The following is a 13,428-nucleotide window of genomic DNA, read 5'->3' as shown; positions in this document are numbered from 1 at the left end:
TTCTCCAAGAAATCATACAGCAATGAAAGGTGGTGTGGATCTATCATTCGACTCTGTACTTCCAATGGCGCTGTGACTCTGGATACCGGTATGCCCACTGCATTTCATGGACCATGAAAACAATAAAAATAGAATAAAAGAAAAAGAGGCATTCATATCGAGCTTTAAACCATCAAATCGAAAATTCTCTTCTTTACTATAACCTACCCCAGAGACAGACCAAGTCGTACGCGCACCGTACTATCACCATACTACTGAGTACTCCGGAACCGAGACTCTCCAGCATGTCTACAACGGAAGAGCTCCAGAGACTTTTTGAAGATGGAAACGATATAAAAGATGAGAACCTCAAACGCTTAAAGGACTTGCCTTTGAAAGAAAAAGCACGCCTAGTTGAATACATCGCTGCCTCCGCATCTCAGCGTCTTCCATGTCTCGAGAAGCTTGGCACTGAAGGCGCTTCTTTCGTGCTGTCGGCCCTTCCAGACAAAGAAGCATCTTCAAAGATACTCCAGATCTGTCAACAGAAAATCAGGTTCCAGCTGTCGCCTCTTGTGGCAGACTACTACCTCTCCATATACGCGAACATCACATCCAAGTACGAGGTCAATGATCCTGGCTCTGTGCCGGCGATTTTGGACCTACTAGCGTTATCTGAAGAGAAGCTTCATGCAATTGTCGTGTTTACGATCGTGAGTCAGTCGAAAAGAGAACCGTTATCCACTTCCCAGGCCATTGAGAGATACCTTACAGAGATCGTGGACCAGGACCCCTCCAGCATCACTCCTCCACAATACAGCCTGCTCTTTGAGACCATCCAAACGTTCTTCCCTCTTTTTCCGGAGCAGCTCAAGACAGTGTACACAAGCGAAGGATGCAAAAATGCCATACTTCACCAGGTCAGCCGGTTGACTTCTGGCTCCGGTGAAATTGATGCCGAAAAGGTCGCCAAAATGCTCAATGTGGTTTCTCTGACATGCATCAACGAGGCGGCAAGACTTTTCAACTCTCAGAATTACCTACAATTTTTGATAACAGGGTCTGAAATGGAACAAGTGCCGTTAGTGGTATCGTTGTCCCTTCTATGCATCGTGAAGTTGTGGAATTTCAAGCAAATTGAGTCACAGATCTCCCAAGCCACCGTGTTACACAAAACCATTGATCTCCTTAAGAAAGATGTCTCTGAAGCTAGACCGGCAGTGCTAGAGACATTGTCCTACCTCTCTTTAAATGGTACCTGTCGGTCATCCATTTTCAAAGACGAAGATACCACGGAAAAACTTATTGAGATTCTTCAAAATGAAACCGACGGCACCAATACGTACGGAGTCCTCCTCGCATTCTCAAACTTGACAAAAGTCAAGGAAATAGCAGACGACAACGAGCGCAGGAGAATGAAGTATGCTGCCTCCGCTGCAAACGCCAACAATCAGGACAGCAGCAAGGTGGACGAGAAAGACGTGAGGCTTTACAACCTGGCTTTGGTCAAAAGACTCAAGCTTGTGGGCATGTTCAAGAAGCTAGAATTGCTGAAAACCAACATCATGAAAGAGTGTGTGAATATCATCTACAATCTATCGCAGGACCCTGAAAATGCTCTTCATAGAAGCCTCGTGCTGCAAGGTGGATTGAATTTGATCTTGAAGTATCTCACCTCATACTCTTCACTTGACAAGGAAGACGGGAAGACTCATGGGTTGACAAGTGACGAGAATGAACTCGAGCTTAGAATATCAGCTCTTCGTGCTTTGGCAAGCATGTGCCTGTCTGTTGATCCCAGGCTAGCATTCAATGAGTTTGATGTGAAAACAGCGGTTCCATTCTTGACAGAGCTCTTTGGAGTAGACCCGTCCTTTGGACCGCCCACTGAGAAGACTCCTACTACTATCATGGCCAGTCTCTTGTCACCGATGGACAAGTTCAAGGCGCTTTTGGCGCTCACTAATATGTGCTCTCAGCCCAACAAAGAATTGAACAATTTCATAATCAAGCGCACCTTTTATCAACATTTGAGAAACCTCATGATCGAAAGCACCAATCCTGACATTCAACGTGCTGCTTGGGAACTCATCAACAATCTAATTCAAGAGCCCGCTATGCTAGCCAAATTCTTCAATACTGAAAGCTCGGCCAGTATGACGAACTTGGAGATCCTTGTCAAAATGCTACATGCCAGAGACGAAAATCTACAAGAGGTCATTGCTGGATTGTTGGCAAACAGCACAATGGAGTTTGACCTTGTTGCTACAGTTATCTTGACTCAAAAGCCTATTTTTGATCAATTAAGGGCCATAGCTGCCGATATATTTCAAAAGCAGCTGGATGCAAGCGGGTTGATGCTAAGATTGGGTACTTTTGTCGGGAATTTGATGGACGTCGCAGAGAGCAGCGGTAACGATGTCTTGAAGAAGGATAAGCAATTGCTCATCGGCTTCAAAACAGTGATCCAGTCCACAAACATCCCTGAGGTATTTGAACTTTTCACCGAGCTCACAAAGATGGCGGTGCAATAAAATAATTAGAAATGAAGCATTCTCTGCGTAAACGATGTGGCGTCATGGACAGGGTTAACTGGCGTTTTGTAGGAGCCTCTTTCGGTGTCAACCTTGGCAGTCACTGCCTTGTGCAAGGATGTCAAGAACGTCGCATAATTAGCAGATGTACTGGCAATTTTTGAAGAAAGCAGGTCCTCTATGAGAGTGTCATGGAATGCTTTACTAAGCGGCTCCAAACCCTCGATAACGATCTGAACTGACGACTGACCGATGCTGGATGCTCCAATGATGTTCTTCTGGAAATACTTGACCAAATTGCGAGCCTGTAAAGAGATGTGAGTGGGCATCTCTGGCAAGGAGTCCATGTTGATGTCAATGTCCTCAACCTGATGGACATGCTCTCCAAACAAGTCAGCCAAAAGCTGTTTGTTTGTATCAGGATGGACCCTTATGTAAACTGTTGTGCCATCACAAAGGATGTAAACACTAGGCTGCAAAGAATGTGCTGTCAAGGGCAAGTACTCCGGCACTTTCATGAATGATTCTTCGGTATTCTCCATCGGCATGCATTCGTCGTCGGCCAAAGAATGCAACTCCACCAACGCAGGATACAAGTGATAAACAAGTCTCTCCAAAGGCATGTTGAGCATGTTGTACACATCAGCTAGACGGTCATCAATTGGCACCGCTGTGGAGTCACGGAGTGCTTTGGATTTCGTGAGAGCCATAATAAATAATGGGATATGTCTCAATGAGTCTGGGAAAATGAGTTGGTTGGTGAGCGAGCGAGTTTTGTTGTGACCACGTTCCTCCATCAATCTGTACTGGGCGTAGACGTCCACAAGCTTAGCATTGATAGATGTTCTTAACTCAGCAATCAGCTCCTTACCCACGAACGAAAGAGTGTCTCTGACGAGCGCTGCAATGATAGCATCCTGATCAACGAAGTAGAAAATCTCTTCAAGACGCTCACTCACGGCACATACGAGATTGATCACACGGACTTTTCTTACACCGAATGTGTCTGTGTAAAGTAAGGCGGCTTGAAGATGACAGTCGTACTTTGTGTTCAATTTTCCGTCGTACTCAAGCAAGACAGTGAAGGTCTGGTCCTCGTTGAGAACTGGGATTACAGGATCCTGATTGCCCGTGAGACCAATGATACCGCCTTCCGTAGTAGGGAAGCCATAGTACTGAGATACCTGGAGACCATTGGAACAACGAAGTTTCAACTGGCCCTGGTAACCTGTGGAAGATTTGACAGAGTTCACAATCTGAGCAGTAAGCGCACGGCTATCTCTATCAAAGATGAAATCGGTCCATTTGTGAACCTTACCACCGGTAACAGAAGCTAGCCATCCGATATTGGAGACGTCTACTGGGGTGGCAGAAACTGCCAAAATGTCCAAGCCAACGTTCTGAGCAATCATATCTTTCGCCAAGAGCTTGTAGTACTCGTTATCGACAGAGTACAATTTTTTCTCCATCTCAGCAGAGGGGTTTCTTCCCACAGAATTGTTCTGTTTCAATCTTGAGCCGCCTGGTCCCCAGGAGGGTAGCGTGGAAACAATAGCTGTAATCTTACCACCGCCTACACTTTCAAGGCACATGGTAGCGGCTCTACAGGCGACTGAAAAACAGGGCTCGGAATCATGAAGGCTCTTGGTGTCCGCCAAACTCTCCAAATTTCTGAGGGCGTCCTCAATCACCATACTACTTTCCTCTGGGTCTGCAAAAAGACCATCGTAGAAGGGAACGAAGGGGTCGTCTAAGTCAGGAGAAACGCAGACTTGCGTGGAGTCCAAGTCGGGAGACAAGTTGAAGAAATGGACTGCTTTGTCGAACAAAATGATGGCGAATTTTTGTGGTCTCTTCCCGCCGTTATTCTGCCTCTCATAGTCAAAGAGCGTTGCACGAATGGCGTCTGCTACCAAGACATTAAGACTCTTGCTGATACTCTGCTGACACACATCAACCAAAAATACATGGTGCATTGGCTTGGGCGTGTTCTCAGCACCGCCGACATTGTAAAAGTCAGGCACAATGATATCGTACACACCTCTGTGGAGCTCAGGTCTCTGGGCCCTGTCGGTTCTGTTTTCATTCTGGTCAATTGGCGAGATGTACTCCTGAGGCACTGCATTGTTTGGGAACTGACAAACATTACAAGTAAACCTTCCCAGATACGTGTGCACCATCTGTGGGTTGATGTAGGTTCTACACCGGCGACATCTTGGAGGACCCCATTCCTGAGGATCCATAAGCAGCAGTTCGCCCAAACGAGACATGTCCACAGTAGGCACGGGACTTTCATTGGGTAGCAAAGGCGCAAAAGGGCGGATGGTCACTGCCATGGGTAGTCTTGTAGCTTTACGCATCAGCTCTTGCTCAGGAACATAGTAGAAAGTAGGTCTCATGTGCTTTGGGGTGGCGGTGCTCTGGTCGACGGCAAAGTACTGGGTTCCAGCAAACGGAGGCACGATGTTTTCAAAAGAAAGAAACGGTTTCGTGCCAATGCATACGCCAGCCTCATCGTAGAGCAATGTGGTGTATTCGGTTTCCTGTTCGTAACGAGCCTTGCCTAGCGAAAGGTCCGAAGATGCTGGCGGAGCATGTGGAGTCCCCAGAACGTCGAAACTGGTGTCGTGAACAGGCTCCTGTGGGACCTGAGGAGGTATCTGGCTTTGAAAGCCTGGATGTCCATGTGGAGCCGGGATGTCCTGGTATCCTGGGTACGGCTGGCCCTGAGGAGCAAATTGGGTTGCTGGTTGCTGCTGGAAAGCTTCCACCTGAGGTGCAAAGCCTGGCTGACCGGGAAACTGTTGCTGGGGTTGAGCTGGATTAGCCGATTGGGACCAAGTGGAAGCCTGCTGGTTCAAGTCATGGTAGGCTCTTTGGGGTTTCTTTTTTCTCTTTCCGTCAATATTCAAGTTCTGGACGCCCTGGGCGATATCGTTGGAAGCCATCGGCCGAGCGAAGAGCTGAGCTGTTGTATTGTTCTATGCGGTTGACGTTTTGATCCAATATTTTTCCAGCGCGCCCGAGACCGATAATCGTGGAGCAAGAGTTTAGAGGATAGAAAAAGATATATATAAAAAAAAAATAAAAAAGAGACATGTTTTTTCGGTCAAAGTGATATAAGAATTGAGACCGAAGGTTGAATTGTTTTAGCTAAGGGGGTTTGTCGGAAGGGGTTCAGCCTAGGATCGAAGTGCTTGGCTGTATACGCTTGTGATACCGGGATATGGCTCGATCGAGACCTGAATTGCAGAAGAAAGTTCAAAATGCAGTTTTTCTTGAATCCGATGCTTTTGAAACCATGGCCTTGACAATTATAACAATCTTTGCTGTTTCGTCAAAGTAGATGTAGAGGAAGTTTCTTAGGTAGCTCTACTTTTCGCAGCCAAATACCTGTAGAGGCATGCAATCAGCACTTCGATGTTAGTAGAATTCACCAAGTAAAACATCTGTCATAGCGTGTCCTGTTCAAAAGTTTTGTCTTAAAAGGCACAGCCCTTGCCTAATGCTTCCTGATTCTCGAGAGGTGTATGGGGACGAATGGACAGACAAGGTGCAGAGGCCTACCACGAGTTCAGCCTTTCCATTTGATTCTTCAAGTTTCTAGAAGGCTGTAGAATGAGCTATTTCTTCTTATTATTTATCTGTCACTGCTTTCATATTGTTTCAAGCAGTTAGTTTTTGGACCTTCTGAATCCTTCACAATTTTATTGCACTAGCAGGACGTAAGAGGAAACTAATGCAACACCTAGACGAAAGACATGACCAGCTACTGCAAATTCTAGAAAGTATTACCAGAGCCGTGCTATTCATACCACAATTGATTTTTTTTTTCCTATAGTTTCCTTTGAAGTGACCGTTACCGTCACAACTTTGGCAACCAGCCCAGGATTTGGAACATAAATAGACGCCCATCCCCCCAGTTTTTTTTATTTCTCTATCACTTCACTTCCCCATTCCCACTTCGACGGCTGCCACCCAATTGACTTCTCCAGACATTGGCAAGCAGCTAGAGAAGGAAGGAATCCTCAAGCACCTGAAGACACTCTTAAAGGTATGTTGGACCAAGAAGAGCCGACAAGTGAAACTTTCAAAGGATGTTCCCATCTCCCCCTGGGGCTCCTCTCTTCCCCGCCCGTTCAACAACTTCCCCCTTCTGTTGAACAGTTTCACAAAGGCGTACTTTTCCACATATTCCCAACATACTAACACCATGTCCACGCTAAAAAGAAAGGGACTTTCTCCCCAAGGCCCTTTCAGCTCAATTACCTCCTTCAAATTGCCTTGGAGGTTGTTTTTGTGAACCTATTCCAGTGACACTCTGGACACTTCCCCGTTGGAACTTCCCCATAGGACAACCCAATACTTCCCCATTGGTGAGTCCATTTCCAGCTGTTTCAGATGTCACACTTCCCCGATGGGTTTCAAGAAGAATTCAAAAGGCAATTGACGAGGAGATCTTAATATCATTTTCTGAAGGCAGAGAGTGAAACAGTTTGAAGATGAGAACTCCCCCTCGTCTTCACTGTATTCAAGCAAGCAGTTTCATTGCATTACCGCAACGTCCAAAGAAGTCTTCCCCACTTTGGACGGGTGAATTTGCTAAGTCTTGATTGCATCTTTAGCGGTCCAGTCTTTCATCCCAAGTATCGAATTTCCCAAACTTCCCCAATGTCCGAGAATCCCAAGAGTCGAATATCCGAAAAATCCTTCCCGAAGAAATCCAAATATACATCCAGAAATCCATTCCCAAGAATCCCCAAATCCAATCCCAAGAATTGAACTTCCCCCTTCCCAAAAATGACTTCCCCAGGTCATACGAACACTAATGCACATACTAACCAAAAACTAACCATCCATAGAAGTATCCACCAACCTTTACTAACCAACAGCAAATTCGAGATGAAATTTACTTGCGACCACAAGGTATACTACAGCCAGTCAAATATTCGACTGACTTTTCACACTGAGTTCGGCGGCATTATCGTCTAATTTTTGGAACCTTTTCTTCCGGACCATAGTCAGTTATTTAAACGGCTGTGAAGGGATCGTGCTAAAGGAAGTTTTTAGAGCATATCGAGGACAAGTCGGATACCGACTACTCCTTTTTATGTTTTCGAGGGAGAAAACTTCCTTTAGCTTTTCTTTTGGCTCATAGTCGGGGTTCTGCAGAGCCGGAAAGTATTCCTTCATTACTTTCTGATTCTTCAGAATGAGCAGTCCACCAACGAACCGACATTTTGGAACTATAATTTTTTTTTTCTTCGGGGACTTCTTTGAAGCCCCCGTTTGATGGATTTTGAGGTGAAAGAGAGGCAACGAATAATTGATAAACATTTGAAGAGAAGGCATGCAGTGGATGCAAAGTTTCAGGAGTTCTTGAAACAACTGTCCACAACATCTTGTCCTTTTGTTTATCCTTTTTCCGTTTCCCATTTTCATCTCATCTTTCTTCAGATGCATAGGCTATGTGACATCAAGAGAAGTTCAAATCAGCTTTACCAACATTGGCTTGATTACATCTCTTGTTCACATAGACTTGTACTTTTTCAAATTTATATAGGTGCTTCCATTGTTTTCTGATAATATTGGGGGATTCGCTCCCGGGGTTGGCTTTATGCAATGCATGAGCATCAAGATAGATAAGCATTTATTTTGATAACACCAAAAAAGTATTTATAGCGATTGGTGCCGCATGTGGCATCGAGTGGGCCTGTTTATTCGTAAACAGCATGTTCATGCAAAAAAGCGTCAAGCGCTCTACGTGGGCTTCTATAATTATCTTGAATTGATGCACATGGAGTAATATCGGAACTTCTCCAGTGACACACAGAACATACATTCGTATCATGCCAACTATATATTGGTCAAATGTACCCATTATTCATTCAATCAAATAACAATGCAATTGTCTACTCTCGCCCTCTTTGCCAGCTCCGCTATCGCTGCTGAAACCTTTCATCTCAAGATTGTCTCAGACAACTCTGAGCTCAACGGCAAGGGAATCCAAGGCCTTCACAAAGGCGGCGGCTTTGGCTACTTTGGTGTTTCCGACCAGCTTGGCCAGGAGTTTAACTACGATGCTGACAAGAAGGTACTTTTCCAAAATGAGAATTCCTTACCGGCCAATGTTGGTTTCATGTTGGCAGAAATCTATGGATACTTCCTTGCTGTTGGGGTTTCAGTGGATGAAAGTGACGTTACGTTTGACGCCGATGGCAACTTCAACATTGGAAAGCAGCTTTATGCTTGTAAGCAGCTCAATGACCCTTATCGTTATTTCGCTGACGAGTATGGTATTGTTGCAAGCGATGCACCCAACGACAGTTGTGTCAAGATAGCTCTTCAGAAAGCTGGCAATGAGCCTGCTTCCTCCTCTATAGGGCTGTACGTTGCAACCTCTGTTGAGACCCCTGCCTCTTCTACCTCCATTCATGCTGGTTGGAACTCCACCGTCACCAAAGACATCACTGTGACTGGCTATACTACCTATTGCCCATTTGCTACCACTCTCACCATTGCCACCTGTGAAAATAAGGCTTGTGGCCCCAAGACCATCACCGTTTCTGAGGCTTCCACTGTCACCATCACGGAGGAGTGTATTGTGCCAAAGACCTCCACCGAGCCAAAGGTAGAGACCACCGAACCTGGAGCTAAAGTGTCTAGTGCTCCGAAGTCAACTAGCCTCACTACTGTTGCTGCTGTATCCACATCACCTGAGACCTCAACTGCTGTGGTTTCCTCTTATGAGGGTGGTGCCAGGAGAAATGCATTTGGCGTAGCGGTAGGCTTCGCCGGTGCTGCCGCTCTCTTGATTTAGAGCGATATTTTTGCTTTTAGATTTGTTTGAACCCTAGTAGCTAGGTGATTGTAAGTTGTAGAGAAGATTCAGTTGTAGATTGGTGAAATAGACACTTTCGACCGCTTTATTAAGAAAATACTCACCATGACCCATAAATATCAAATTAGCCCAATATTGATGAAAAACATTCTCACCTCAAATTCACTCTTTACTGCAAAGTCGCTTCCAGAGGTTACGCCGATCCTAGCTCGCTTCAGCAAGGTATGCACACAAAAGGTACCACCAAAAGAGCCGAAACAACAATATTCTAACCCTAATTCCCCCTTCAATCACCCCTAATCACTTTTTTTCCCGATTGTCAAAACCACCTAACAATAGCTCGGTCGAAGCTTAACTGCCCATTCTTCTCGCATTCTAGAAGCCAAGACCAGCCAAGCCGCTAAGCCTACGCCCGCTGAGAGAAACCTGTATTTTTTTCACCTAGCAATTCTTTCATTCGAAAATATCCATTCTTTGAAGGCCATTTCGAATGATTTTACCCAAAAATTCACACCCAATCTGCTCTTTCCATCTTCATCCTTATTTTGCAACCGCGGACAGCCACGCTCAAGCCGCCAAAAACACGAGCTTATGCATCGCGTGCGGCACACTAGCAACGATAAATACTACCCCATTTGCCCATCAGTAGCCTCCCACAAAGTCAGCTCTGCCCCATTTGGACCTCCAAGAGCTTTATTCCCAAAACCCCAAAACCCTTTTTTCCAAAATTGCCAAAAACGGGGTAAACGGCCGGTCTGGGGGCGTAGCACGTGATCTAAGCCTCGTGGCGCGCCTTAAAGCCTGCCCTTGTTGTTTGATCCAAGCGCTGAATCAACTACTTCTTTCTTGAAGGCCTTCGCTACAGATCATGTTCTTTTTATACCTTCTTGCAGTGGCGTTTGCTGCCGATGTAGGCGTGGCTCCTATCAACGGAGGCGGCTTCACCACAACCACAGACACTGCTAATTTGGCTGGAATGCAACTTGAAACCACCACAAATACCCCTACCACTGCTGCTGCTGTTGATACTGATACTGACACCACAGGCACGGGCACTGGAACTACAACTCCGGCTGCTGCCGCCGACACCGCCACGACCGGCACCGGTACGGCCACCACCACGGGAACTGGCACTTCAGCAACGGGAACCACCGCAACCACCCCTGCTGCCGCTGCTGATGATACAGCCACTGGAACGGGTACCACCACCACAGGTACCGGAACCTCCACGGCCACAACTGACACCTCCACGGGCACCGCCAACACTAAAACCATGAGCCCTTCCCAGTTGTCCATCTACAAGCAGACTCAGTCCATGAACGCAGATGAACTCATCGACTGGTCTGCTACGCACACTGATTCTGCTACAGGCACTACTACCGGTACTACTACTACGGCTGCTGCTGCTGCCGCTGACACCGCTGCAGCCGGATACACTGGCTCCATCGCTGCCACCCAGATCGCCCCTCCCCTGACGCTTACCTTCATGACAACAATGAAGAGCAACTCTGCTGCTCTGACCCAGGCCGCTGCCGCTACTCCAGCCTCTGATGCCTCTGATGCCTCTGATGGCTCTGATGGCTCTGAAAGCTCTGATGGCTCTGAAAGCTCTGATGGCTCTGAAAGCTCCGGTTCGCTGTCCTACGCCGCAGGTGGTGCCAGAAACGGCCTTACTGTCTCCGGCCTTCTCTCCGGTCTCGCAGCCATTGCCCTCGCTTTGTAAACAATTTTCTTTTAAAGTCTCAATATACGTTCGGTTTGGTGTATCTCTTTGACGTTCCTGCACATTACCCTCTGATACTACTTCTGCTCGCTTCAAGCATATCTTCAACCCAATGATGTTTCTTCATAGAGTGAGGGTCCCAGCCCTTCGAGGACTCCATTCTTCCGCCCGAATCCTCAATAATCCCTTTTTATATCCTGCATCGTTCACAGATCTTACCACAAAGATAAATCAGCATTTGGACAAGGCTCCTACTGAAAAGACTGTTCTTGATGCCTTGAAGGCATGCAGAGATTTCCGTCTGGAGGTGCACGACAGCGACAAATTTGAAGCCAACCCTATATTCAAAAAGCTTTCAGAAGAAGTCAAGCAGATCTTGCTCAATGAGAATGTCAAGTTCGACAATGACCTATTGAAAAAAGTGCTTCTCCTAAAGCTCCCACCAACTTGGGCAACACAGATTATTCTGACTTTTTACGAAAGAAACCCAAAAGCTGTGATTGACAAGAAAACAGCGTTAATTCCATTTCGTCATAGTTTGCTTGACGGCGACCTCCAAAATGCATTGAAAATCACCGACATCACTACTGGCCATCCTAATTACATTGCCCAAAAAGATAGTGAGATGCGTCGTGGTATCTACAAACTTGCAGCGACGGCGATCGGAATCACGTTTTTCTCCAAGTACGGTGTCAATCTAGTGATCGACTGGGGTTGGCTCTCGCCCACATGGAAACACTTGGGTTCGATAAATGCCATGATCTTGACCTATATATTGAACTCCAGTTTCTTCGTCACCATTGTGCGTTTTGGTCGCCAAAAGAGCGCCGCTGGAGGCGACTTCTTGACCTGGCAAAAGGGCACCTTCTACACTCACTGGTATAAGCATGCTGACGAGATGAACATGTGCGCCAAGGTGATGCAGGCCGACTTGTGGCTCAATGGAGGACTTGAAAATTCACCACCGTTGGTGGAGGAGTTATGCAGAAAGGACGACTCGCTAGATACGGGCAATAACCCTGTCGCCAAGTATAACAGGGAAGGAAAGAAAGTGCGCTTGCTTGAGCCCAAGGACAACATGGAGGACTTGAAGATGCAAGCGTACTGGATGAGTGGAGGCGATGGCTTTGAGTGGGTGGAGCCAGACCAGGATCCAGCAGACATCATTTGGAGAGAGCACTTGAAGAAGCTTCATGCTCCTGAATTGAATGGATCCAACCAGAAGTCGCTCAAGTGGGCCGAGGAGCTTATTGAGCCTTCTCAACAAGTGTAAATAGAATGACTAATGATTAGAGTCTCTCATGTAGCTGCGAGGAATGGTTCTCAGCTCTCTGATGATCTCCTGTGACAACTCCCACCATGGATCACATTGAGTCCACACTTTGGCGAAGTAGTCATCGCTGGCGAGCCAGTGGTTTTTCGTGAGTGATGCAGGGAAATTAATCACCTCAGTTCTACGAGGCAGCTCGTACTCGTAACCTTCCTCAGCGAGCGCTTTCTCCTCTGCAATCTCTCTTTCAAGCCTTTTATCTTCTCTTTCGGCTTTATTGAGCTCTGTAACGTTCTTGAAATCTTTGCCCAACTGTCTTGCCTGGATCTCCTCGTTGCGTGTCCTCATTTCCTCGTAAATACCCACAAAGTCGTTCCAATTGGGCAATTCGTAACGGACACCAATACCGTCTCCTCTATCGGACATGTAGACGGCTGGAGTTGGTCTCTGGGCAACTCTTCTAGCCAAACGCATGTTCAGCACCCTCTTATTAAGAAGTGCCATCCAGTAGTCCTTGGACATGGGCTCGTACCATTGAATAGCACCAAACCACCATCCTGGATTGTCACCGTTTCTGATAGCCCATTCACGCCATTCACGGGCCTCTTCGTACCAAGGGTCGTACGAAATGCCGCATCGCATGCCCTCAATAGCAGAAGCTGTAAACATTAGCAGGCCAATGGCCTTTCTAGAAAGCAGATAGATACGGCTCATGACAGGCAGCTCACCGAAGCGAGGGACACGGCGACATATCAATGAAAGTCCAAACAACGCATTGAGAGTGATGACAGAAGCCACAGCTACAGTATTGTCTGCAGCGGGCATGATTGGTCTCAAATGCGGAAGTAACATATTTGGGTTTGTGGGAAACAAGTCCTGGAGAGTGAGATCCTCTTCATCGTTCTCGTCAGTGGCAACTTTAGATACACCACGGCCAGATTCATCCATACCACGCGGAAGCGCTGGTGATTCAGGAACTCTTAGATTCACATGATGCTCTTGTTCTTGGTCTCTTGAAGTATTTAGAAAACCTGGATTGAGCTGAGCTCGGATCCAAGAGCTTAGCATGACAAAGTTATTT

At 46.6% G+C, this 13,428-nt stretch overlaps 5 protein-coding genes across 5 annotated transcripts; 3 read left to right on the top strand and 2 right to left on the bottom strand. All coding sequences in view use genetic code 12, as the record gives it.

Annotated features, from left to right (window-relative positions):
• Window positions 1-284: 284 nt before the first annotated feature.
• CXQ87_001317 (uncharacterized protein) lies at window positions 285-2,513 on the top strand (the record flags this gene model as incomplete). The annotated part of the gene is made up of 1 exon (XM_025479859.1): window positions 285-2,513. The coding sequence occupies one exon, from the start codon at window positions 285-287 to the stop codon at window positions 2,511-2,513; it is 2,229 nt and encodes a 742-aa protein (XP_025339332.1).
• A 54-nt stretch (window positions 2,514-2,567) lies between these two features.
• Window positions 2,568-5,461, bottom strand: CXQ87_001316 (uncharacterized protein; the record flags this gene model as incomplete). The annotated part of the gene is made up of 2 exons (XM_025479858.1): window positions 2,568-2,591; window positions 2,618-5,461. The coding sequence occupies 2 exons, from the start codon at window positions 5,459-5,461 to the stop codon at window positions 2,568-2,570; spliced, it is 2,868 nt and encodes a 955-aa protein (XP_025339331.1).
• A 2,954-nt stretch (window positions 5,462-8,415) lies between these two features.
• CXQ87_001315 (uncharacterized protein) lies at window positions 8,416-9,333 on the top strand (the record flags this gene model as incomplete). The annotated part of the gene is made up of 1 exon (XM_025479857.1): window positions 8,416-9,333. The coding sequence occupies one exon, from the start codon at window positions 8,416-8,418 to the stop codon at window positions 9,331-9,333; it is 918 nt and encodes a 305-aa protein (XP_025339330.1).
• Window positions 9,334-10,222: 889 nt separating this feature from the next.
• On the top strand, window positions 10,223-12,350 carry CXQ87_001314 (uncharacterized protein; the record flags this gene model as incomplete). Its single annotated transcript, XM_025479856.1, has 2 exons — window positions 10,223-11,029; window positions 11,304-12,350. 2 exons carry the CDS (start codon window positions 10,223-10,225, stop codon window positions 12,348-12,350), a joined length of 1,854 nt encoding a protein of 617 aa, XP_025339329.1.
• Window positions 12,351-12,400: 50 nt separating this feature from the next.
• CXQ87_001313 (uncharacterized protein) lies at window positions 12,401-13,415 on the bottom strand (the record flags this gene model as incomplete). Its single annotated transcript, XM_025479855.1, has 2 exons — window positions 12,401-12,404; window positions 12,427-13,415. 2 exons carry the CDS (start codon window positions 13,413-13,415, stop codon window positions 12,401-12,403), a joined length of 993 nt encoding a protein of 330 aa, XP_025339328.1.
• Between the last annotated feature and the right edge of the window lie 13 nt (window positions 13,416-13,428).

Source organism: Candidozyma duobushaemuli (assembly GCF_002926085.2).
Source record: "Candidozyma duobushaemuli strain B09383 chromosome Unknown A_B09383, whole genome shotgun sequence".
Lineage (NCBI taxonomy): Eukaryota > Fungi > Ascomycota > Pichiomycetes > Serinales > Metschnikowiaceae > Candidozyma > Candidozyma duobushaemuli.
Note: the sequence above shows the minus strand (reverse complement) of the source record. Positions and strands in the feature narration are given on the sequence as shown.